This window comes from Diorhabda sublineata, chromosome 8 (genome assembly GCF_026230105.1).
Source record: "Diorhabda sublineata isolate icDioSubl1.1 chromosome 8, icDioSubl1.1, whole genome shotgun sequence".
In the NCBI taxonomy this organism is placed as follows: Eukaryota; Metazoa; Arthropoda; class Insecta; order Coleoptera; family Chrysomelidae; genus Diorhabda; species Diorhabda sublineata.
Window position 1 is genome coordinate 14,237,835 of NC_079481.1, and position 25,080 is coordinate 14,262,914.

Sequence of the window (25,080 nt, forward strand, 5' to 3'; positions counted from 1 at the left end):
TTTTTCTATATTTAGTTGTCATATTCGCGACCATAGAACTACACTTCTTCTATTAATCTGTTTTTAAATCTGCTCTTGATTAATCTTTTTTTAGACATAAGGCAAATTTAATGTGCAGATCATCAGTTGCTCTGAGTTAAAAAATATTAGGACATATCAAAGAAAAAGATTTTGGTATAGTTAGTTAATTTTTTATCAATTTATTAATAGTGTAATTACATAGGGAGATTGAAGGCTTCAGATAACAAAACATCTGTTTTATAGGCTGCGTTCCACTAAGAGTTCAGAACCCCTGAAATACTCTTTTACCCGATCCATATGACGATTACAATCGTTGTGGTCGTGACGAGAACGTCATGATGAACACTCACATAAAGGTATATTTCGAATGCAAATCGCGAGCGAAGTGGAAACATAGCTCACATGTTTGGCGTACGAAAAACAATGATCGCGCTTACCTGACAAACCCGTTATGCAGCTTGTAGAATCCAAGAGGAATCTTTCAGTGATACATACGCTACAAACTCAACATGTTCTGGAGCGGATGCCATATTTCGGAGTGCTTTTAATTTGTGCTAGGTCGCGGTAGCAGAAGTAAAATTTGTTAAATCGGCTGTGTTCTGTGATCAAACGTCAAGCCGTTTTTGTTCCATAGTTTCAAGTTATGTGCATTTTTAGTTATTTAGCTTAATTGTCCTGCCAAAAGATAAAAAAAAGAGGCCAGTGATAAACACATAGAGATATTACCATATCTCTGTAATATCTCTATGGATAAACATGGTAGATTGTAAACCTGATAATGAAAGTAAACATAAATAAAACTACTAGTAAAAAATATATTTTTAATAAAACATATAAAAACAAGAAATTGAATAATCAACAACGATACAGTTCTGAATAATAATGATATAATTTTTATATACATATAAATTGGGTACATGATGAAAACACCTCGTAATTCTTTGTAAAGGTACTAGACGAAATACCTCCACATTTACCATTCAATGAAACACTTGTTAAATTCAAAAAACAGCAACGAAAATAGCATATGTAGGTTTGTTCTTGATAGTTGCACTGGCAGAACTAGTTCAGGAAATGTACACTAAAGCTTTATTTATAACATAACCAGCGCTAGTGTCGCTGTTCTTAGTAGCAGTGCAAGAGAACTAGTTCATCGTGTTCACTGTACTGATTCCACTGGATCTAGTCAGTTCAGCCAATGCAATAAGTGTAATCTGGAAACGGTGACACTACATCTTCGTCATCGGACGAATGTAAAATATCAAAAAGTACTAAATCGTTTTCTATTATTGTTAATACTACAAGGCCTGAATCACATCAAATAACCTCAAATACAACAATCAACAAATGCTCCATTGCTTTCTACACTATATCGTTCTTTGCAACCGATGGAACTAATTCTATACACTCATGAGATGGCCTGCACTGGTCCAGTTCATTGCTGTTCCAGTGCAGCTACAAAGAGCAAACCTTGTTTTGTAAATATACCTGTCATAAACTAACAAGACCATATATATAATACATCTATATGGACAGTTGGTATGGAAAAAAACGTCACTACGTTATGGTGCCGACAATATTCATTTTCTCTCTCGTTCTCTTTATCTATATTGCGCATGCTTGAGAATGCGCAGAACCGAGCTGGAGCCTCGGGGGATAGAGAAATCGTTCCCATTCTGTCTCCCTTAGTCTGAACAGCTTCCACTTATAGAAACTGTCCATACAAAAGTATTACATATATGAACAAGACACATTAAGCAAAAAAATCTTGACAGTGAACGCTCCACATTTTCGCGATCGTTACCGTTAGCGATATGCGTTACGTCCGCTGAATGCGACCAATCATTACGGTTACCTACCGGTATTTGATTTCTGTCATTGTCAGGTTTTGACAGGTAAATTTTTTCCGTAGAGGCAATAGTCGCTTTCCAATTACACAATTTGAGCATCCAAACGAGCACATGGGTGCGCAATACTTCAAACCCAACTCAACCTGTCGTTTTTAAGATCTGTGCGTCGAGTAGTTGCGTTTTCCCCTTACCCCTCAAACACTAGAAAAAGGTTTGGGCCCCGTGAGCACCAAAGTTGGGCTTTAAACAAACTGTAGAATTGACACTCTGTGGGCATGTATTTCAAATTCGTTTCAATTTATTTTGATTTACATTTGTTTTTGTTTAAAATGAACTTTTCTCATATTATTGGATTCAGAGGAAAATTGGGAATATGCACTATTACTTAATGAAGAAAAATGGGCTTAAGAAGGTATACATAGTAAAAAATATAGTTTCAAAGGAGTGCTTCCATGGTATTCGTATCTTTTATATTCAATCAATCAAGTATCTTGTATTTCGAAAACGACAACAAATAAACAAATAATTTGTGAAATGTTTTGAAAATTGATACAAAATTCACCAAAGTTTGTTCCACTTGATTCTTGTGTGCCCAGCTCATGAGCGTCGAGCCCATAGGTTTCGTGCTCAAAGTGCTTAATAAATTGGAAAGCAAATTATTATAAGGGTATTCAAAATATGTAAAAACGTAAGGACTTCACAACTTATATTTCTTGATTACAAAATTATTTACAAAATCGTGCCCTTACTCACTCTTGGACTTTTTATCATCTTCCTTAAAATGTAAAAATACAAATGAGAATACAAACACACCCAACATCATCGAGAACGCTCCTGTATAATAAGGATAAGCGCTGGTAATAAACCTCTCGTATTGAGTATGTTGAAGTGGACGAACAGAAACTTGTGTAGTACTGAATAACCTTGTATAACCCACCCTGTCGTAATCGACTTTGAACTGATACACCCCGTAAACATCTGGAATCTTAAATTTGGCTTCGTATTCCCCTGATGGTTTTCTTTGAAGCGTCGTCCTAACGAATGGATCGATTCGAACGAATTCCAATTGTATATCGTTGGCTGTGAAGGGTTTCCATTGACCATTTTCCAAAATGTCTATTTCGATTGTATATACCTGAAAAAATATAAAATCTATATCTACTGTGTTTCTTTCAACCCTATAGGTTACAAAAAATTAAATTTTGTTGATCCCAAATGGCATTAAGATTTGAAAACGACTTCAGTTATACGAGGTTTGTCCCAAAAGCACTTGAAAGTTGTTTCCACACGTTCCAATCCATTATTCCACTTACTGAAGTAGTTTTTGGAACTGCCTTTAGTGCATTAGTTTAAACTGTCTTTTAATCACTGTACCAGTGTCCATTGAGCGACGATTTGATCTAGGAAAGAGGCAAAAGTCACTGGATGCTAAATCGGGACTGTACAATTTGATATATCACTGCATAATGTTAAGTGACTGCACTATGATGGTCCAATTAATCTGGTCTAATTAGAAAAAAATCGACGCGTATGATGTACAGGGGTAGGTAAAGAGTTTTGATCAAAATGTTTCACTTAGTAGACAGACAATTCCAAAGACTCAATGATAATTTGGAATCTTCTACATATTCGTTTACAGCAGTGATATTCTCTTCTGTATTCAACGTGTTCTTGTATCTTTTAGTTTAGAGAGTTCATGCGCCATAAAAATCAAAAATTGTAAACAATTTTCAAGTGCTGAATAATTTGGTAGCATTTCTCAAACATCAATCTATTATTCATGATGATTTTTGTTCTGGAGTATACTGATCATATATATCAAAAACAGTTTTGACAGCTGTATCGGATTGAAAAAAATCACTACATAGTTTTAATACATTTCATGGTTAACAGAAGTTGTTGATACTCACGACATTGTCCATTATGGTATAATCTTGAGGCGCTTCTTTTTCTCCTTCTTTGTGATGCTTCACAGATTTCACCCTCAATTGACCGTGCTCTCTAAATACCCATTGACTAATGGCAGTAGCTACTTCTTCATTGCCTGACTTTAGAGCCGCTTCTCCAGACTAAAAAAATTTCAAATTATCTTGTTATATTTCAATCAAAATATTGAAAAAAATCGAGACATGTTTATATTATTGCAGTTACTTCGTTTTTTGGCTCCAAAAAATCAAGATTGAAAGGTTCAAAGTAAATTTTCATGAAAAACAGATGAAATTTGTTTTGTTATCTTTCGATCCTGTTTATACATAATGATTGGAAGGAATTTTTAACAGAGTGAGTTTAAAATTGTTTGATAAAATACCAGATTTGGAAAAAGTGTAGCGATTATAAAATTAGCTGTAATGATTGTGCCGGGAAGTATATTTATAAATTTTTGGATCTAAAGTTATGAAATAGGATAAAATCTCCAAGTTAGATATTTCCCATATTTTTTCAATAAATAAACAAAATAAGTAAATTGAAAAAAAAATAGTTGAAAATATTGAAATTACCAAAAAGGAAAACTGAAAACCAGGTAAACAAAGACCCGAAATTACTGGAACTAAACAATTGAAGAGAAAATAAGAAAAAATGTAATAAACAAAAACCATACCATTTTATCGAAGAGGCATAAGAAAGAGTGGATTTACTACATTTAAAAAAACCTAAGAGGCAAGATGAATCATTATTTTAGGTTAGAATAACGATTTATAAAATTCTCTTACAAAAAAGGGATTAATGAAAACTTGATGAATAGGAAAATTCAAAATGCAGTCACTAAGAGAAAAGCAAGGTATTATGCTAGAAAATTAAATTAACTACTTTATTTCAAATATTTAAATGTATAAAATTAAATAATAGTACCACAAATCATTGGAATTGATCATGATACAATATAGGTTATGTTGGACAGACATTTCGATATTTACAAAATAGATTCGAAAGTCACCAATACCATAAAAAAATGAAACTACATTAAAAAAATTACGAAATATCAAAAAAAACATACATTTGATTATAAAAATTCAATAATTTTTGAAATAGAGTCAAATAAAAGAAACAGGAATTATTAGAAACGGTTCATATAAATAGAACCGAGAAAGCTATTAAATGGTTTAATTAAATTTTATAATTCTATTTTATCAATTTGGATGTAACTACGTAATTTATATTAATTGCTTGAATTATTGTGTAGTAGAAAGAAATAGATATTTTTGTAGGAAATTAAACGACCTACTAAAAAGGTCTGAAATAATTTTTCTCTAAGTTGACTCAATTGAAAGTTATTCGCATTTAAAGTTCAACCTAAAATAATATATGAAAACTTTTACAATCTTTTATAATTTTCTACAGAAAAATATCTTAAAAACATGAAAGAACATATTTTTCGTGATTTATCTTATTTTTACTTCCCAAATTTATTGAGAAAAATACAGCACGATTCGAATGAAAGCGTTTACAACACATTTCAATGTAACTGATTTCAAATAACAAATAGACATAGTCGTATCATAAATCTTGGGCCACTTGAGACTGCTTGATGACAAAACTTCATATTTTGTAAAATATTTGCTCAAATTTAGTAGTGATTTAGACCTTGTTTGGAGAAGGTACATACTTTTTTGTGGATATATATAATGTATATATAGTATGTAGAAAAAAAATGAATTATTTGGAGGATGCTAACCTGAGATTTTTTGACTGGAGAGCTGAAAAATTCATCCGAGAAAAAAGACAATGATCCACTGAAAACAACCCTAGCATTGTTTCTTGCTTGCAAACCGGCTATCAAAACCGTGTCTCTACCAACTGCATGAGGATACTAAAAAAAATATAATATACATAATTAAATAGATAAAAATTGAATATCAACTAATCAAATACATATTCTTAATATACAGGATGTTAAATATTAGTATCTTTTAATATAAGCTTCTGCTCCCTAATTTTAATGCAACGCCGCATTTTTTGTCTTCAAAAAATGAGAACAGACAAGAGACAAAATTCAGTTTTGGGAAGCATACAAGCATTTACATTCAAAAAAACAAATATATATGTCATTTAAATATTCACGAGTGGTGTTTATTTCCCTGGATCAAGAGGAAAAACCCCAGCACACGGTATATCACAATGAGCTGATTCAAAATGTATATTGGAAACTAATACTATTTGAATGTAGAAATTACAAAGGAATTCATTTCAGTTCGTTTTTTGGAATGAATATGAATACCAATGAATATTTAGCGTTCATTCACTTACATACCTCTTTTACAGGTAGATTAGGATTATAACTGTAGCTGGTACTATCTGCAGTTAACAGTGGTAACACTAAAGGATTTTCTGGATCCGCTAATATTCCTGTACCTTGATAGAGTAATGGAGCAACACCTTTTTTGGACCCAACTATTATGGGTGCATCAATTAAATTGTCAGAAGTGATAACCAACTTCGTATGCTGTCCTTCGTCAGTAAGGTCATAATTTAGATGGTCAATTACAAAAGTTCCTTCCTCATCAATCTAAAAATATAAGAAGTAAATAAAGATCTTTTTATATAATTTATTATAATAATCTTAGAAGTATACTAACTATAGAAGGCTAAATATCGTAAATCTACATTGCCTCACTTCAAATTTCATGGTAAACTGGAAAAGCAAAGTTGTAGGGCAGCGGGCGGCAACTTTATGGTAGATAAACGGCAAAGTGAAAAAAATGTGAGCTGCGGGTGTACTTGTAGATTATTTGATACTTAATATACATCCACCTAGTTATCTACTGTAAGTAGATACTAAAAGTGATAATAATAATACGACATTATTTATTTATATTTATTTAATACAGACCGCAAAAGAACAATGAAAACAGAATGAAGGGAAAACACAAATCATTATATAAAAAAAGAATTCAGAGCACTTGAAAATTAAATTGAAAATTTGAGATTTATTTGTACAGATGGCAAAAGAACGATTAAAACATAATGTAGGGAAAACAAAAATCATTATATACAAAAAACTTCAGAGCACATTAAAAAGTTGAGCACATTTTCAATTATTTTTTTACTTGTAATTAGGAATTGAGAAAGTTTGCACATAAGTCAAATAATTAACTGCTGAGAAAAATTTTTCAATTTGTCTAAATCAGATGGTAACCTACTATTTAATTACACAGGAGTTTTACTTTGGAAATCAATCAAAAATTTCTCAGTACATTCTCAATATCACTCACCCCTACATGTCAAACTTACTCTTGCAACTACTTTTAGAATTAAATTATGGTGAATAACGCGATGAACTGCCAACACAAAATGACTAGTGTGAGTTTGAAAAGAGGGGTTATAGGTTAGAGGTTATAGCAACTGTATGGCAACAAAAAATGCAAATTTTCTAGACTCATTACTTCCTGGTCTGCAAACGCGAATACGTCCGTCATTGCACGACTTAAATGTTTTTTCAACTGTGAAGACAATTTGTTCCCAAAATTCCAGATAATACACATAATTTAATATATATTGCCTGCACTCATTTGACAGCACTTTATGGTTTTTCAAATCTGAAATTTGTTGCATATGCAGCACTAGCAGCCGATTCAAAAGAATGTTCCTTAAAAAAATTAATCAATGCAACATCTTGCGCAATATTTAAAATTTTCTTTACTCCACACCCAACCTTTAGATGCAATAAGACCTAGACGAGTTATCAGTCTTCTAATAGACCGACTATCTTCCAATTTGGCAAAAATGGCAGCATTCTGATTTTCAGATAACTGGGGAGGCTTTAAGTACATTTTTACTTCAATTGAATTCAAATTAATTATTGAATTATCTGTCACTGACAATAAAAGTGACATTAGGTAGGAAATATGATTTAGGCAGACAAAATGTAAATGTACATTTATTTCAGTGAAGAAAAGTGTACAACCCATAATTATTACTTTAAATAAATATTGTATTCCCCTTAAAAGTATATTCAATATATATTCAAATATTTTATTAAACTAGATTGATTTTTTTTGTATGTAATCAGTTGATGTAAATTTTACAAATATGCTTAGCTTTCTATGGTAAACGTAAATAGAATGCAACCTTTTTCAGTATCCCTATTGATATGAATTATAAGATGCAAAATATCTAATTGATTTATTTATTAAAATATTGCTACCTCAAATCCACATTCTGAAGCTATTTCTGATAAAACGTCACCAGTTGCACTGCTTCCTGCTATTAAAAGATTTCCACCATCATCTACAAACTGGGTAATAGTTTCAACATTTAAGTTACCACCAAATTCTTCTACAGAGGGTGCAAATATAATCAAATTCTTGTACAAATATTCTCCATACTTCGATAAAACTAGAGAGGAATCATCTGCTATTTTAAATGTTAGTATGTAGCCTCTATCTGCAAAAACATTATAATACAAGACTAGATATATAGCACACTTAAATTTTAGGACAAGGGACTAAAATATTTAAAGCAATTAGAAGAGTAAATGATTCGAATATAGAAAAATAGTAAAAGTTGAGCCCTCTCCATATAATGCCGGTTAAGTATCATTTAGACAAACCTTGTAAAGATCTGAAAAATGTTGAATGGGTTTCTTTGATTACTTGATTATCAAGTAAAACTAGTGTTGGTGCTTGTGCATTACACGCTACAAACGCAAAAATAAATAATAAAAGTAACTTCATTTTTATAATTTTCGAGATTAATAATTCTACACGACTCCACGTCCACCTCCACACGTCACCTGTCTACTTTCCTAATAATTATGGAGACTTTTGCGTTGAGGTATTTAACCACGTTTGTAAGCTTGTTTAACGTTATTAATATCGTCTTCATATTTAATGGAAATAATAAATTTTATATCTTAACTTTTGATTATATTAGTAATAAAAACATATAACAAGAACATATATGAAAAGAATCGTGGCGTAGAGGAGTGGATGACAAAGTAGTAATAACAAGAACTGTACAAAGAGGATGACAAAGTAGTAATAACAAGAACTGTACAAAGAGGACTGGAAGAAGAAATTAGAAAAATAAAATGCAAACACATTAGGGTTTATTAAAGCAAATTATATAATGGATAGTTAACGGTTAACCTGCAACAAATATACAATACCAAAAGAGTGAAAAATCGATTCTACGCATCAAAAAATGCTTTAAAACTGAGGGCAATAGGAAACGGCTACGGGACTCCCCTAGTTACCGTACTAAACAACAGTGGTGTGTTTAGCTGGAGAAATTCATTGTGTTTAGTCCGGCTCAACGCGTAATATGGTGGTTAGATACCGAGTAAATAGCTTTTATTATAATACATTTGTTGATATTAAAATCTATGTAGAATGAAATAAATAAAATTTTTTAAAAATATATTTTGTGATTTTTAAAATATAAAGTGGCGCTCTTAGTAGGGTATTGAAAGGGATAAAATAAATTAAATAAAATTTTTTATTAATATATTTTGTGATTTAAAAAATATAATTCGGAAACGTTGCAGGACACCTAAAATTTTTTAGTTTGCCACGAGCCGCCACTATAGTGACATATAAAAAAAGCCATTATTTTGTAAGTAGGTCCTCTTATTGTCCATTGCACTTTTGAAAATCTATTTAATTAAGTTGAATCAAAATTTGGTATATAGGTTGTACTATTAGTAACTACAGTTTTTAAAAAATTAATATATTCATTTGGTAAGCCGGTTTCTTCGGCACCTTGAACTATTACATTCAAATATGCCGGGCTAGGTCTTCGATCTTCGGGTAATTTTGTCAAATCTATTTCCTCGTACTTGTTTACTTGTTGATACGATTTGCATTTGATTATTTTACCATCAGGTGTTTCAATATCAACAATTATAGGACGATAAATATTCAAATGCACACCTTCTTGTCTACAATAGAGAAAATGAGGTTAGGAGAAAGAAAATAACCAACAAATAAAAAATAAAATTATTTTTGTTATTTAAAGTTTCGGATCAATTCTATTGGTCCTGTCTTTTAGAATTAAAGAATTTTCCAACGGATTTTTTTTTATTTTTGAACATAACGCACTTGGTACAGGAAGCAAGTTCAACAAAATTCGCGTTTGTCTCTGTTATCACCTTTTCATATATCTAAAATTGCTTTGTATCAAGCAATTTCCTTGAGTTTGTGAAAAGGACGTAATCGGTAGGAGCCAGATCAGGTAAATACGGAGAAAGAGATAATAAATCGTAACTGTTATTTGTCGTCTTCCAATATAGTGGGAAAACATTTGAACTACAATTGTTTAATACAAAAGAACATGAAACTTATATCTATATTCTAACCTCAAAGCTGATAATGCATGCGGAAATTCCTGTCACTTGTCACATCGTCTTCTTTTTTATTAATCTATATTTTTTTTGTGACTCTCACAACAGTAACGCAGTTCGGCGTTTAATTTTATTGAGTTAGGCTACAAAATGTATCGGCAAAAAAAGTCCCGCTTCCGTTTTTCGAAATAATCATCTTTCGAACAAAGTTGAAATTTTATGAACCGTTGGTGATATTCATACTGAACACATTGTTTACACCAACACTCACAATCACACTATCTGACGCACGTTTCGATAACCAAGTTATCGTCTTCAGAGACGTGTTAGTGTAAACAGTGTGTACATTTTTCGAATTATTAAATAATCTGACCATCTACCCTTTAATGTAAATAATTTTTAATATTTTCATAGCTATCCACACTTTCCAAATATTCAGTTACTCACTATGTCTACTAATGCCACTAATCTATCAAATTTATGTGAAATTTTGACAGATGACATGAGAAACATGTCGGAAACTAACTCTTCCGTTTTATCTCTATTTTGTATACATTTTCTAATTTTTTGAATCACAAAAGCTACGAATATTCATTGAAAAATCTCATTTCTCCTACAATTTATTCTAAAGAGGATGTTAAAAAATCACTTACTTATCTAAATTTTCGAAATCTACGTCATTTAATTCCCATAAGGCTCCCCAAACCTCGTTACCGGGTTTTTCTACTATTGTAGCTGCGCATCCTTTCCAAAATGTTGAATAATTACCAAAATCCAATGCGTAGTTCTGAAACATTTCAATATTAATGAAAAAAAACATTTCTACAAATAATAATTTTTGTCCCTCTCTCTAAATATCTCTGATCACGACTATAATTACAACTGTTCGCTATGGTTAATTAAATTAAATTAAATTAAATATGTTCAAATTTCTTCTGAACGTATCAAATGCCCATGTCGTTCAGAACATGTTCCTCATCCTATTACACAGTAATTCGAGTACTGTTTGCCGTGTGGAGATGCCTGTGGATATTGATCTTGAGCTTCTTCAGGTTAGTTCATAGTTACATATATGTATGTAAGACGTACCTCGGTAGCTGATTCTACGACGTTCTGAGCGTCTGCAAGCGAACTCGGTGTTAGTCTTATAGATTCTGCTCTAGATAGGATTCTGTTGGATAGCTCGAAAGAGCATTTGCCGTGGTAGTATTGGTAAAACAGCGTCATATCAGCGACCTTTCCTCTACGTTTTAATCTCTCCATGTTTTCAAGATCGGTTTGCAGTTGTTGATGTACAGGAGAAAGAGAGTAGGTGACAAGATGCATTTCTGGGGAACACCATCGTTGACCTCAAACCTTTCGGAGGTATAACCATCGATAAGGATCTGGATGGATCGGTCTTTGAGAAAGCGGGGACGAAAAACCGCAGGATCTTAATTTATTTAGAAGGTTGGTATTCCAAACTCTGTCAAAATCATTTGTTATGTCCAGTTTGATTGCTCTGGTCCAGGAGATTCCCGTTTGATTTGCATGTACGAAAAACATATTGATGATCGCTGATGATGTTAGCAGACATAACATTTGCTGGTTAACGACTCTCTCCATGGTAATGGCTGAGACTTAAGGAATTAGAGGGTAGTTGATGGGAACCGTCTTTTCCTTTTTTCGTATGGGATGAAACCGAACAAGTTTCCAATCTGCAGGGAAGAGATCTTATTTATATAATAGAGAAAATAGTTGCTTAGCGTACTTGTTAGTTCAGGTACGCATTCCTTCAAAACGATTGGTGGCATTCAGTCGAGCCAGTGGTTTTATTAATAAGCCTTTGAGAAGTTTTGCTACATCTCAATATCGAAGTTCTATTTCTGGCAACTAACTCCAAGCAGATTTAGTGGTAGTTTTCACCAGGAGTCAAGAGTTGAATTTGAAGCAAACACGTGACCCAACAGGTCCAATCTTCTCCAGTCAACGGTGGAATTTTTGACATTTGCTGACCATTTTTTGTTACAGACGAGAAAGACTTTGATCCATTTGAGCAAACGAGAAATTTGTTTTTCACTGTTTCATTATATCGATTCTTGCAAATGTCTGCTTGAAGGTATTTCTCGAGATAACAAAGTTCATACGATTTTTGGCAATAGGATTCTAGTTCTACTGCAGTTTTTATCAAACCATGGATTGTTGTCTGCAAAGCTCTCGAATGAGTGAGAAATATAGGCTTCCATACCTGCCAAGATTACTTCTGAAGGGTCATTGGAATTGAGGCAAACATCATTCCAAGGAACATAAAAAGGAAATTCTTTATGTTTTTATTTGACAGATCCATAATTCCAAACTTCACGTGGTCTAGGTAGATGCTGAGTTGGATTTCTAGTTCACACGTTGCTGTAATTAGTTTGTGATCTAGGCTAGCAAAGTCATCATCTTGATCCGGGACTCTGATTGGTTCTTTGATAAGTTGGGTCTGCAAAATCTCCAACTTCCCGCCCCTCATCAGTAGCTCTGTTATAAAAATTCAACCAGCTGACGTGATGAACATTGAAATTACCAACGATTATAAAATCTGCGTTTAGATAGTTTGATTGCAGTTAATCGATTATATCTGCAAGGTTTGAGAATAACAAAAAGAATTTTTTTGTTCTTTAAGTGCCACTGAAATGGGTAGATTTCAAAAAAATTTTATATTCTTAAATACGTCTTTGAGGTTATGTCTTCGATAGATGACATAAGTAACATGGCGGAGACTAACAACATAATTTTCGTAGTAAATTTTTAAAAATATGTGTGATTCCAAAGCAATGTACTTACTTTCAATATTCCTTTTCCCCATCGCACTGCATTGGGATTCATATGATGAATCCGTTTTGATAATAAATTACTTCCATAAGCAAAATAAATACTTTTTGACATGGCACTCTGAAAATAAAATAATTATATGAGGAACCTTTAAAGATGCAATTTCATGATGACGCTCGTTGATGCCTTAGATGTCACGTGGTATAATTTCAACTGGAGGCCATCTTAAATTGATGCAGCGTCAAGTATAAGAACGTCAACTTCAAAATGATGGAAAAACACTTAAATATACCATATATTATATCATTAAAGTAAAATACCATAAAATGTTTACCTCGTAGTTCATTGCACTTTTCAGAATACTAGTAAACAGCTGATAACATCGGTTGAGTTTTTCTGTATAATACTCGATTTAAAAAGATAAACAATGTTAAAATTTGACGCTCCATTCAAAATTGTAAAATTTGACGCAGTAATCCAATATCGAGCGTCAACATGAAAACAACTTTTCCGTTTTCAGAAAAATAAATATTTTGGTTTTTGGATGACAGTTTTTCCATTGACAAATGACAGGTAAAAGTTATAAAGAAAAACTAACCTGAATCTTCGAAATCATTTCGGAATATAACAAAAGTTGATAACGATTGTAGTTATTGAAAGATTTTAGTATATTAGAATGAGAAAATTAAAAAAAGAAAAAATATAAAATGTAACTGATTTAGACAATGAACTAAAAAAATGTAAATATAAACGTATTTACGGGAAAGTAACGCACGATAAAAATATTTTTTTCTGTTGGTATTTATACCAACAATTCAATAAAATTATTTCGTTTTATTTCCGTGTAGAAATAGATATCCATAATTTGATAAGGCGCAATATATTTTCCAAATAATAATTAGAGATTAGAATTCGAAAAAAAAACAGTTGGAACAAATAGAACATATTTCAACGATGTTACTGATTTATTCTAGTGAATAAATAGTTTCCAAGTCGTATTTATATAGATAATATTGTAAGGTTTCGTTTTAAGTTGGTGCTTTTCAAAATATTACATGGCATTGAAATGATGATTATCACACGACGTGGAACATCCAAATAGGATAGATTTGGTTAATAAATATACGGGGGCGTGTTAAGAAAAACGCTTTTACAGATCCAATTTGTATTTTACTCAAAAAAAATTGACTATACAAGGTATGATAATGACCAAAATCAACTTTCTTCTTTTAAATGCAATGCTCTGTATATTATTTATTTTTTGGGTTATTTAGGTAGTTTTAGACTAAATTCGTGTGCAATGGTGTATACCTATCTTCAAATTTTTCGGAAATATTAAAAGTTTTAATATTTAATTAAAAAAAAACATTTTATTCCACAAATTCGCCACATCACACTCAATATTTATTTCCCATTTAATTCTTGATATTAGAAACTAAGCAAAAACTATTTCAGTGTTAAGGACTTGGAAACCTTTGTTCTAATCTTTCATAAAATAATTTCTGATTTTAATAGATTTTAGATTTTATGATTTTTGTTTATTATGTTTATATTGTATTTCTTGGTAATAAATTTTTTATTTGTTTGTACAAATAGTGTTTCAACGCAAAAACACCTAACTCCAAAATATACAAAAAAATGTTTTCTTCTACCATGCCAAAAGTACGTACTTAGACACTTTTTTTATTACGTAAAACTAATTTCTGCCATTCTTTGGAGACACACTGTAGAGTAGAAAGTTATTAATTCAATTCTTTAGAGACACACCGTAGAGTAGACACTTCAAATCGATCCAATTCTTTAAAGACACACTGAATAGTAGAGTGTTCTACTTCCTTCAATAATTTGGAGTCACACTGTAGAGTAGAAACTTCCAATTTAATCAATACTTTAGAGACACACCGTAGAAAAGACTCGACAAATCGATTCAATTCTTTAAAGACACACTGTATAGTAGAGTTTTCGAATTCCTTCGATAATTTGGAGACACAATGTAGAGTGGAAACATCCAATTCGATCCATAATTTAGAGACAAACCGTAGGGAAGACACGTCAAATCGATTCAATTCTTTAAAGACACACTATATAGTTGTGTCTTCTAATTCCTTGAATAATTTGGAGACAAGCTGTAAAGTGGAAACATCCAATTCAATCCATATTTTAGAGACACACCGTAGAGAAAACACGACAAATCGATTCAATTCTTTAAAGACACACTGTATAGTAGAGTTTTCCAATTCCTTCGATAATTTGGAGACACACTGTAGAGTGGAAACTTCCAATTTAATCAATAGTTTAGAGACACACCGTAGAAAATACATGTCAAATCAATTCTATTCTTTAAAGACACACTGTATAGTAGACTTTTCCAATTCCTTCGATAATTTGGAGACGCACTGTAGAGGGGAAACTTCCAATTTAATCAATAGTTTAGAGACACACCGTAGAAAATACATGTCAAATCAATTCTATTCTTTAAAGACACACTGTATAGTAGACTTTTCCAATTCCTTCGATAATTTGGAGACACACTGTAGAGGGGAAACTTCCAATTTAATCAATACTTTAGAGACACACCGTAGAGAAAACACGTCAAATCAATTCTAGTTTTCAAAGACACACTGTATAGTAGAGTCTTCTAATTCTTTTAATCAATTCCATACTTTGAAAAAACACTGTAGAGTAAAAGCGTTTAATTAATGCTGGGTAGGTATAAAATAAAAAAAAATTAAAACAAAAAATAAATATATTTTCCAACAAAAATTTAGAATTTTCTAAATTAACATGTGGATCTTTCTTTTCTTTCAGTCTCTACCCCAAGTATGAGTATTAACTGGTCTGTCGATTCTGTATATTTCTTCTCCTACATTGAAATACCCTAAATATTCCACGGTTTCGGGGGTTGTATCGTAGTGGTAGTGACCAGCTTCTCCGTGATGACTGAAACTATGGAAATGTTGAACACGTAAATCTAATCCCTGAAATAATTTTTATAAAATTTAATACAATTTATTTTTTTCCATTACTGGCTTTATTTATTTCATTAAATTTTGTCGAAATAGAAAAATTTTACGTATCTAATAATTTTTTTTTAATTTTTTAAAATTTCGGTAGTTAAAAAATTCTATATGAACCACGGTAGAAAATTGACAGAAATATCTCACTTTTTTACCTTGCCGTACATATACTATTTACATTGAGAACTACATTGAAAAAAATAAATTACCCCATCTCCATTAACCAACGTTCCGACAGCAATTAAAGGCGCTGACATATTATAAAATTTCAACCATTTATTCAACATCTCCTCGTTTTTAATTGGTGTTTTGGAAAAATCTCTCATCACGTGTTGTTTTGCTTTGCCTTCTTTTAATAAGAAAACTCCTCCGATGCCTGAAAATCGTCACTAAGTGAACAAATATTACTAATTCGAACCTGCCCACTGTTGTAAATCTTAAAGCCGGTCCTGTTCTTCAAAAATGTTATGGAAATTAAAGTTTGACGGATGCGACGTTTATTTTTAGTGACCTGTTAACCTTTTTTTGGCTGTTTTTTAACGGCAGTCTCGAGATTTCTATAATCCGAAGGTTCCAGAAAGTGTATTAGTATATAGCGAAAATTTAGCAGCCGCAATTCGACCAAATAATGCGGAAAAGTAACATATAGATGAGAAAGTGAAATAAATGGTGTATTTGAATAAATTAGTGTTAGTAAATAGTTAACCGTGTTAGTGATTAGTTAGGGTAAAAATTAATTACACAAGTAAGTGTATATAACTTCATCCCATCCAATTGGTGATAAGAAACTGTTAACATTACACCGGGTATAACATCAGTAATTTATAAGAGTGGTAAATGTACAAAGTGATTCAACATTAAGTGTAACTATTTTATTTAGAAAATTCTACTTCTTTAAGACATTGGATTCTATATTTAAGCATATAAAAATACATATAGTATCTGCTGCGTAGAATTTTAATACAACACTTCAGTTTACCGTTTTCAAGTTTGTAGAATTCATTTATCAATATCCTAATATTGGAAATTCGTACCGATAATTACATTTGTTGACTTTAGCATTAAGCATTAATTACAGGAAGTTTTCTATTTTGACGTCCTATTTTTATAAGATAGGGTTTTGGTAGAGGGGTACAAAACTTCAAAAATAATTGTTGTTCACATTTTTTATCTATTTATCTTCTATTTGCATCCCAATTGAGAATTGTTTATTGATTTTGTTAAGAAGACCATTTTCAAGTTAAATTAGGTTAAGTTTACCTTATGTTGGATTAAATTAGATTAGGTTTACTGCAGTTACGTTTAATTCATAAAACCAAATCAAAAAGGCGATTGATAAAACCGGAAGTACTAATTTCCAGCATTTGCGATCTCGATAAATGGATTGTACAACGTAGTAAACGCCAAATTAGCGTGTTTTTATTACGATTCTAGCACGGACAGATACGGACGTCAAAATTGTACAAAAATTTGTAAAAATGTAGTATCGTCCCTTTATCAAAGGAGTAGAAATCATTCTACGACACTCAGGGAGGATTTATATCAAAAAGTGGCAGTTATTTAAACAATGAGATGAAATAATTAACTTTTTCATAACCTCAAAATAGTCGTTGTACTAGAAGTGTGATTGGTTAAGAAAAATTAGTCATAAATTCACGGAAACGCACATGATAATGTCTAGTCAATAGGCTGATTAAAAGTTCGTGAAAATTCAATTATATAATCTATAAATAAACGGAGAGGGTTAAAGAACGTGTAGTAAAGAATACAAAAAATATATTTGATATAATATTTACCCACTAGTTTATCCTTGTATTCATTTTCAACTGCAGTTCTGATAGCAGTAATGAGGTTATGTTCACCAATTCGTTTTTTAGCATGTACTTTAATAACCTAAGATTAAAATAAATTATAATCACCACTATTATATAGGATGTTTAAATAATAAGTTACCCCGTTTCTAAATAGGTATAAAACTGAAAATTGGGGTACATTTTTTACGATTTTGCCGAAAGTAATGACAACATTGTGATGAAATTTTATAAGAATATGTTTTGGAAACTGATTCATCTCATGATTTGTTTCCATAATTGATTCTCATAGAGGGCGTTGTTTACACGGTTCGTAAGTAATATTTAATTTAACTTTCTTAAAGGTAACTTTGAGACCCGATTTCACGGAATTTACTTGACGAATTTTAATGAAATTTCAATTTTCTATTCATTGAATTGTACTCACGAGTTATGGCAAATATTCTTCCCTTAAGACATTATTTTTTAATTTTACATTTGGAAAACGTTTTCTGAAAGGAACACGCTCAATTATTAGGGAAATTGATTTTAGGCCAATTTTTATAAAGCTTGGCACAATAATAGTTTGAGGTAAGCTGATTAAAAGTCTCAACGGACACGAAATCCCAATCCCCCTTTCCTCAAAACTACCCCCAAACAGTCAAAGGGTACCATAAAAGGAGGTTTTTCCATGAGTCTATCTGAAACTTGACACAATGGTAATTCAAAGAGAGGTGATTAAAAGCACGAAAGTCCAAAAAAACAACAAACCTAAAACTACCCAAATTTGGTACAATGATATTTTGAAGCAAGTTGATTATTAAAAGTCTCCCTGGGATCGAAGCCCCAAAACCATGTCAAAACCACCACTGAAGTGTCCGAAGGTACCCTAGGAGAAAGGGAACTGGTTTTGTTCAATTGTTTCGAAACTTGGCACAATGATAGATCAAGATGCAATTCCAAATTTACCTCAGCACACATTAGAAATTTTAAAGAACCTCACATTTGGTGTGTATCAATTAGGATTAGCTCGAGCATACGTTAAAGACAAGATTGCAATTTAACCAAAGCCTATTTTAACCAGACTTAATACGAAACAGACATTTTCAAAGAGGTCTAAACATCAATTATGGATAATTTATGCAAAAGAAGCTGAAGATTAAAGAATGTCAAGTTATTACTGTACAAGTAAAGCTGAGGCAAGAACTCTTGGAGGTTGTGCTCACTTAGCAGCAGTATTGTGGTATCTGGGGTATGCTCGTCATCAAATCAACGTGTATTATACATCAACAACCCTTCTTAATTATATAGAATACGCGCAAATGCTTGGGGTAGCTTAGCTTTACCTTAAGTGGCTGGGACTGTTCAACCTTGCCTTAATGACTGGGACCATTGAATCTTGCCTTAACTGATTGAACTGCTACACCTTTCCTCAACCTAACCTTACTGCTCCACTTATAGTACCTTTGGACTCTTCAGGGGTAGTTTTGAGGCTTGGGGAGCTTTGGGCCCTTAACATTTTTAATCAATATGCTTTGAACTATGATCGTGCCAATTTTCAGAAAAACTGACCGAAACCTCTTCTCTTATGGTACCCTTGGACTCTTCGTGTAGTGTTGAGGGGTTTTAGGGTTTCGTGACCAGTAAGAACTTTAGTCAGCTTTGTATTTGAATGGGGAACTACACACGAGGCAACTAGTTGCCAATCAGTCGGCAACGCGTTTGGCAACCGGTTTAAAAAAACTCGACTTGTTGATTCGCTGGTAACTTGAATCACCCGCCTCTCGAAGGTGTCAATAGACGAAGGATTACGACACGAGTTTTTCTCTTCAATTGGTTAGTAATTAGGTCTAGTAAAATTGTTAATTGCTCGAGAAAGACGTGTCTGGTAGCTGATTCCACAGACTTACACAACCTAACCAAAGGAAGGAGTCCTGATTTATGTTCTGGGCGTCTGCAGGCAAACTCGGTGTTCATGAGCCACGTCTGCCTGTCCAGTAGGTCTTGCAAAAACTGCTCTAGGTAGGATTATGTTGGACAACTCGGAAAAACCATGATAGTATCGGTAAAAAAAGTCAGGTGACCTTTCTTTTATGTTCTAAGTTGTCAGAGTTTCTGGTCAACTCTGGGTCGACTATAAGTCAAATTGCTGACTTCTGTAGAGTCGAGCATATTTAGGTTATGCTTGGGACCGAGCTCCAAATGTGCGAACAATATTCTAAATATGGATGAATAGATTGTTTGGTTCGAAGCCGAGATAAATCATTTTTTTATAGCCTTATACTTTATTAAAGCTGAAAATTATTGGAAATTTTAAGTGCAAGTTGGTGTGATGCAAAATTAATTATTATTTACTTTTGAGTCAGTCAGGTTTCGTTCAAACTTAAGTCTGCTGTTTGTGCAGACATGTTACCAATCAATTTGTAACAACCAGTTGGTGATTTTAGTCACTTTTGGCTTTTATTTCTTTTCAGTGGCTCAATGTGTATTGGGCCTAACTGTCAAAAATCAAAATTGGTCATACCAGTAAATTTTGAAAGGTTAAAGGAAAGTTTCAATCCAATAAACAATAGTTGATTGTTTGTCTCCCCTTGTTTAGATTCATAAATCAAAATTTTAGATCAGAACAACGCCCTTTATCTGGAACACGGATGACGTAACGAAAAATGTTTACAAAGCAAACCCCGAATATTTTCAAGTTATCTACTTATCCTATAGATGTACATAAATTGGTTGAATTCACCTTTCCAGGTTTTCCTTCTGAGAAATATAAATTTCCAAGTAACGCTAAACGTGTTTCATTATCGGGAAGCAAAATTTGAACGGATTTATCGTCGTTTTCATCAACTTTTGATATCCTGGTTAGTTGCTTAGTCACATTTCCACTTTCCATCAACAAATTGTAGATTCCCTACAAGGCAACATACTACATTATTTAATGCAAAAGCTAAACGTGGTGATTACATTGAAAAGTGTTCTGAAATGTTCAAAACTTTTGGTGATAAATTCATTGTTCTACGAGGATTATCTGCAAAGTTTCCTACTTTAGCTTGAAGATGTCTTATCAGTACAAATATTGTGCACATGCGCTAAAATTTCCGCCATTTTGGGCGAGTCTGTTTGTTTGACAATCGTTATGATGATTTTGTAAAAAATGGAAAGAAATTGAATATAGAATTGCCTTTAAGCATTTGTTTTTGATAAGTGATACGCAAATGAAAGATGTACGAAACTAGATGTTGTACATGGACCTTATTTATTGCTGACACCTCGTACAATCTGATATCTAGAGTAAAGTATTTGTAATGTTGTAATTAGTGTGGTATAATGAAGTTTTGAGTGTGAAATTCACTTTTTAAATACAGTGTAGTGATTGTAGTAATTGATTCCCTCTGTCGCCATCTCGTGGTTGTCTCCAGAGTTTCTAGAATGGAATTGAAATCATATTGGACTGCAATTTAAATTAACTACGAGGGCAAATCACTAAATACTTGTCCAATGTTTTCCACGACGTTTTACTCGTTAAAATATTATGAAATTGATATTTAGAGGTAATTAAATCCAGTTACCTCACAATTTACCCCAATATAAGGATTGGGTCCTGCTCCTGGTCCAATAATAAAAGCAGGATCGGATTTGACAAGCTTAACAATGTCTTTTAATTCGTATATTTTCTCTCGTTGAACACATGGTAATAAGTAGGGGTTACCACCGATTTCAACTAGTTTTTGACTACCACTTAAACCTAAAATTGTAGATACCGGGTGAGCAACTAAAAAGAAGCTTCAGGAAAAATGAGTTATAACAAAAGTGAAAAATATTTCCTGAATTTTAAGTAAACCACTAGAGGGCGTATTTTAAAATATAAAATTCGAAGTGGTACTTCAACGTGAATGTTACAGGGCGTTGTTTTATATATTTTAGATACAGATTCATAACAAAGTTCCCACTCTCCCCACTTTTCATTTGAATTGAAGAATTTGAAGATTATCTTGTATAAAATGCCACTTAATTGGATAAATTTTAAAAAAAGTTTCTATTTTAATTTTATATAGTCAAATACGCCCTCTAGTGGTGGACCTGAAAATAATTTCCACGTTTTTCTCGAGGCTACGTTTATTATAATTTTGTAATGTATGAGTTGGGATTTTACTTTGACTCCCTAGATGTTGTTATACTCAAATTCGAAGAAATATTTACAGAATATTGAAAAAAAATGTTAATTCTTGCTTAAAACAAGCAGTGTAGCATCCATTTCTTCATGATAATATGGAACAGATGAACGGTTTTAATCAAAATTTTTTAATCCTGAAGTGGAAGTTGAAGGGGAGGCTGATGTAGAAGAGGCTGGAGCTACTGAAGCTACTAAATCATTGTCATCATCATATGCTGATACTACATTGTTATTTGTGAAGCCTGAACCAACTGGTGCGTCTCAAAAGGAAAGTTTTTAGTTGGAATCCTTAATAAAGGAGACCAAGGTTTTATTGTTTATACTATTTCCATTATTCTTTGGATTCTAGCTTCTACATTCAAAACTTTTCAGCTATTAGTTGGAAAATAATAGCACCAGAACAAGACACTACAATTTTCTTCCTTCAAAATCATTTGCTGGAAGACCATTTGGTCTCAACATGATATTGAATTATCATGATAGCAATGGTAATCCTTTCCAATTTCCAATTTTACTTTTGGTTATCGGACAACAGACTCTTTATCTGTTGGTAAAAAAACGCAGTAGGGGAATCGGTAGAAGCAGTAGAAAGTCAATCCCCATTGAAACTAGAACTAGCAATCCAAACAATGTTAATTATGATTGTTTACTTCCCCAAGTTATTGCTAATTTATATAAGGAAAAACTTCAAGAGTCACCTAAAAGCAAGCCACAAATCAAAAAAGGAATAATCATATTGTAATTTTCTTTCCATTTTCATTGGAAAGACTAATAATGTCCACCTTTTATACAAACTAAAAATTTTTTTCACAGAACAATTATATATATTGAATGAAGAATCAAAATCACATTTTTGGCTTGATATTTTGTATATTATGTTAATATTTATTATAAAGGTGCCCTAATACTTTAATTTTTCTTGATACGACCTTCCAGTTCACCAGATTTATCTCCAAATGATTTTTCTTCTCAATTCTTTAAAACAAAATGTTTATTGATATGTCTCTGGAAAAGCTACAAATCTTGACAAAACAGGAAAAACTATGAAATATTTCAACTTTATGCTAGAATTAAGATGAATCTATAGTTATTCTGATCACAATAAATAAAATTTGGAAAATTTTTGCTAGAATTAAGATGAAACTCTAGTTATTCTGTTCACAATAAACAAAATTATTTGAAAAATACTTTGAATATTATTCCTTCAAGTAGAAATTAAATAATCAAACTTTGTGCTGATAAATCTGTAGTTATATGTTTTTTCATTTATACAAATTATTTGAAAAATGTTTCGCAAGCCATTGAAGCAAAAATATGTGAAATAACCCTTATCTTAATTTTTTCTTTTACTATTCATTAAACATTTTATTAAAACTTACCACTAGCAGCTAATGTGAAAGGTTCTTTAGTTAAATCTGGACAATCTACCACTTCTACACATACTTCAGCAAAGTTTGTAAGTAAAGTTTTTTGTATAACTAAAAATCATATTATAACATTTTGCAATCACTGTATATATCTCCTTAAGTTTAATTACCTTTTGCAAGTTCAGGTAATGGAGGTACAAATAACTTTTTTGATTCCATAGGCAAACACTCTGCATTTAAAGCCATGGTTCTATAATGAAAAATAATGTTATCAAGTAGTAGACTTTAAAACAAGAAGAGGAAAAAACAGACTCGCTAAAAATACTTTAATGAAAATCTAAGTTGATTCTTTATTATATATTCTTTTATTAGTAAAGGTAAATATGTAATGATAATCATTTTTTACTGTACAATAATCTTGTAAAGCCAGAAAAACTAAATTATATTATCTCACCTTCTTAAAGATAAGGAAACTAAAACGAACAAGAACGGTTTCATTGTTTCTCACTTTAAATTTTTAGTGAAAGGATTTTATGCTGATTGACCAAGGACTTAAATTTGTCACAAATTAACCAATATTACTGAAGTATAAACATAGAAATTTTGAGTGAAAATATGTAAATATTTCAATTTTACTAACCTTTATTTCGAAAAATGTCATATCACAATATACTTTAATTTAAATATTCACTTACCTTTAATGTAATCAGACATTAAATGGAGATATATCTTGTTTATTTAACTTTCAAGCACATGTGAAAGGTTAACTTATTTGTAAAATATACGTCATTTGATAAAATTATTATCTATAATACAAAACACGAAATTTTTGAAATTACACATTACTTTTGAAATCAGTAACGTTAACAAAAATACATGGAGGTACCTTTACAATATTTTCATGTGCTGTGTGAATTAGGAATAAAATTATCCAAGTTCAATAGCACTGATGATATGGTAAATGCAAATAAATACTACATGAGAATTTAATATCAAGTAATTTATCACTCACGTTTTATTAAAGAATAGTTACCTCCTAATCACAGTAAACAATACAAAATTACTTCACTATAATATTATATTAACAGTTACGAGGTCCAGCTATTAAATAACGAGACAGTATAAAAGTACTTTTATTTCATAAATTTATTATTTATTCTACAATCTTTTTTCGACACAACATTTCACTAGTTTTTTTCATTGCTTCATAGACACGGAATGAATACTAATAGTATATAAAAAAAAAACAAAATTCAAATTGAAATTATTCATTGAAGCTTAACAAAACCATAGAATTAATATCAAAGATAGAGAGAACTAGGTATTCAAGTGGGCCTGAACTGCTGATACAGAAACATTGAACTCGCTTTGTGAGCTTCAAAGTTACGCTTTAAATACAAACTGTAGAAAGGAGGGCCTGATAAGGTTATCTATAGTAAAAAGTGTAGTTATAAATAAGAGCTTTCATAGTATTCCTATTCTTATTGAATAATTTGTGGTATGTTTCTAAATTTGACACTTAACACAAAACTAGCCGATGTTTGTTCCATTTAATTTTTTTGTGTCAAGCTCATGAGTGTCGAGCCCATGAGTTTCGTGCACAAAGTTTTAGATAAATTGGAAAGCGACTAATATTACTAAGTCTATGAATATACCATTCTCTATTTCTCTCTACTCTATTCAGGTTGGATCACCATGACGTCAAAGTTTCTATTAGTGGGAATAGCAAAGAAGGATGATAACAAGATTTCATTTTAAAAGCGAGTAGACAGATATAGAAAGTGGTA

General features: G+C 31.7%; 3 protein-coding genes across 6 annotated transcripts; all 3 read right to left on the reverse strand.

Annotated features, from left to right (window-relative positions):
• Nucleotides 1–5: 5 nt before the first annotated feature.
• Nucleotides 6–8,624, reverse strand: LOC130447593 (dolichyl-diphosphooligosaccharide--protein glycosyltransferase 48 kDa subunit). The gene is made up of 6 exons (XM_056784492.1): nucleotides 8,419–8,624; nucleotides 8,014–8,252; nucleotides 6,121–6,375; nucleotides 5,545–5,679; nucleotides 3,782–3,940; nucleotides 6–3,006 (listed from the first exon to the last, which is right to left on the reverse strand). Exons 1-6 carry the CDS (start codon nucleotides 8,540–8,542, stop codon nucleotides 2,617–2,619), a joined length of 1,302 nt encoding a protein of 433 aa, XP_056640470.1. The 5' UTR covers nucleotides 8,543–8,624; the 3' UTR covers nucleotides 6–2,616.
• Nucleotides 8,625–9,343: 719 nt separating this feature from the next.
• LOC130447596 (gamma-glutamylcyclotransferase-like) lies at nucleotides 9,344–24,481 on the reverse strand. Its single transcript, XM_056784498.1, has 4 exons — nucleotides 24,327–24,481; nucleotides 12,958–13,065; nucleotides 10,803–10,936; nucleotides 9,344–9,747 (listed from the first exon to the last, which is right to left on the reverse strand). Exons 2-4 carry the CDS (start codon nucleotides 13,057–13,059, stop codon nucleotides 9,471–9,473), a joined length of 513 nt encoding a protein of 170 aa, XP_056640476.1. The 5' UTR covers nucleotides 13,060–13,065; nucleotides 24,327–24,481; the 3' UTR covers nucleotides 9,344–9,470.
• LOC130447595 (ester hydrolase C11orf54 homolog) lies at nucleotides 15,674–24,374 on the reverse strand. 4 transcript variants are annotated; one of them, XM_056784494.1, is made up of 9 exons: nucleotides 23,934–23,974; nucleotides 23,748–23,874; nucleotides 23,464–23,543; nucleotides 23,306–23,404; nucleotides 21,322–21,497; nucleotides 20,496–20,663; nucleotides 17,759–17,855; nucleotides 16,172–16,338; nucleotides 15,674–15,923 (listed from the first exon to the last, which is right to left on the reverse strand). In XM_056784494.1, exons 2-9 carry the CDS (start codon nucleotides 23,789–23,791, stop codon nucleotides 15,750–15,752), a joined length of 1,005 nt encoding a protein of 334 aa, XP_056640472.1. In that variant the 5' UTR covers nucleotides 23,792–23,874; nucleotides 23,934–23,974; the 3' UTR covers nucleotides 15,674–15,749. The 4 variants fall into 4 exon arrangements, with proteins under 4 accessions (XP_056640472.1, XP_056640474.1, XP_056640473.1 ...); XM_056784496.1 differs by lacking the exons at nucleotides 23,748–23,874; nucleotides 23,934–23,974 and adding an exon at nucleotides 24,306–24,374 and having other exon boundaries at nucleotides 15,736–15,923; XM_056784495.1 differs by lacking the exons at nucleotides 23,748–23,874; nucleotides 23,934–23,974 and adding an exon at nucleotides 23,989–24,246 and having other exon boundaries at nucleotides 15,736–15,923.
• Nucleotides 24,482–25,080: the final 599 nt, after the last annotated feature.

What these genes read in the sequence shown, in the direction of transcription:
- LOC130447593 (XM_056784492.1), bottom strand. Translation starts at nt 8,542, where the DNA reads ATGAAGTTACTTTTATTATTTATTTTTGCGTTTGTAGCGTGTAATGCA. An exon ending in CTCCAGTCAAAAAATCTCAG is followed by an intron (nt 3,941 to 5,544) that starts GTTAGCATCCTC and finishes AAATTTTTTTAG; the next exon opens with TCTGGAGAAGCGGCTCTAAA. An exon ending in ATACCATAATGGACAATGTC is followed by an intron (nt 3,007 to 3,781) that starts GTGAGTATCAAC and finishes ATATTTTTTCAG; the next exon opens with GTATATACAATCGAAATAGA.
- LOC130447596 (XM_056784498.1), bottom strand. Translation starts at nt 13,059, where the DNA reads ATGTCAAAAAGTATTTATTTTGCTTATGGAAGTAATTTATTATCAAAA. An exon ending in GGGGAAAAGGAATATTGAAA is followed by an intron (nt 10,937 to 12,957) that starts GTAAGTACATTG and finishes GAAATGTTTCAG; the next exon opens with AACTACGCATTGGATTTTGG. An exon ending in GATTTCGAAAATTTAGATAA is followed by an intron (nt 9,748 to 10,802) that starts GTAAGTGATTTT and finishes TCTCTATTGTAG; the next exon opens with ACAAGAAGGTGTGCATTTGA.
- LOC130447595 (XM_056784494.1), bottom strand. Translation starts at nt 23,791, where the DNA reads ATGAAACCGTTCTTGTTCGTTTTAGTTTCCTTATCTTTAAGAAG. An exon ending in GTTTCCTTATCTTTAAGAAG is followed by an intron (nt 23,544 to 23,747) that starts GTGAGATAATAT and finishes TTTTCATTATAG; the next exon opens with AACCATGGCTTTAAATGCAG. An exon ending in TTTCACATTAGCTGCTAGTG is followed by an intron (nt 21,498 to 23,305) that starts GTAAGTTTTAAT and finishes CTACAATTTTAG; the next exon opens with GTTTAAGTGGTAGTCAAAAA.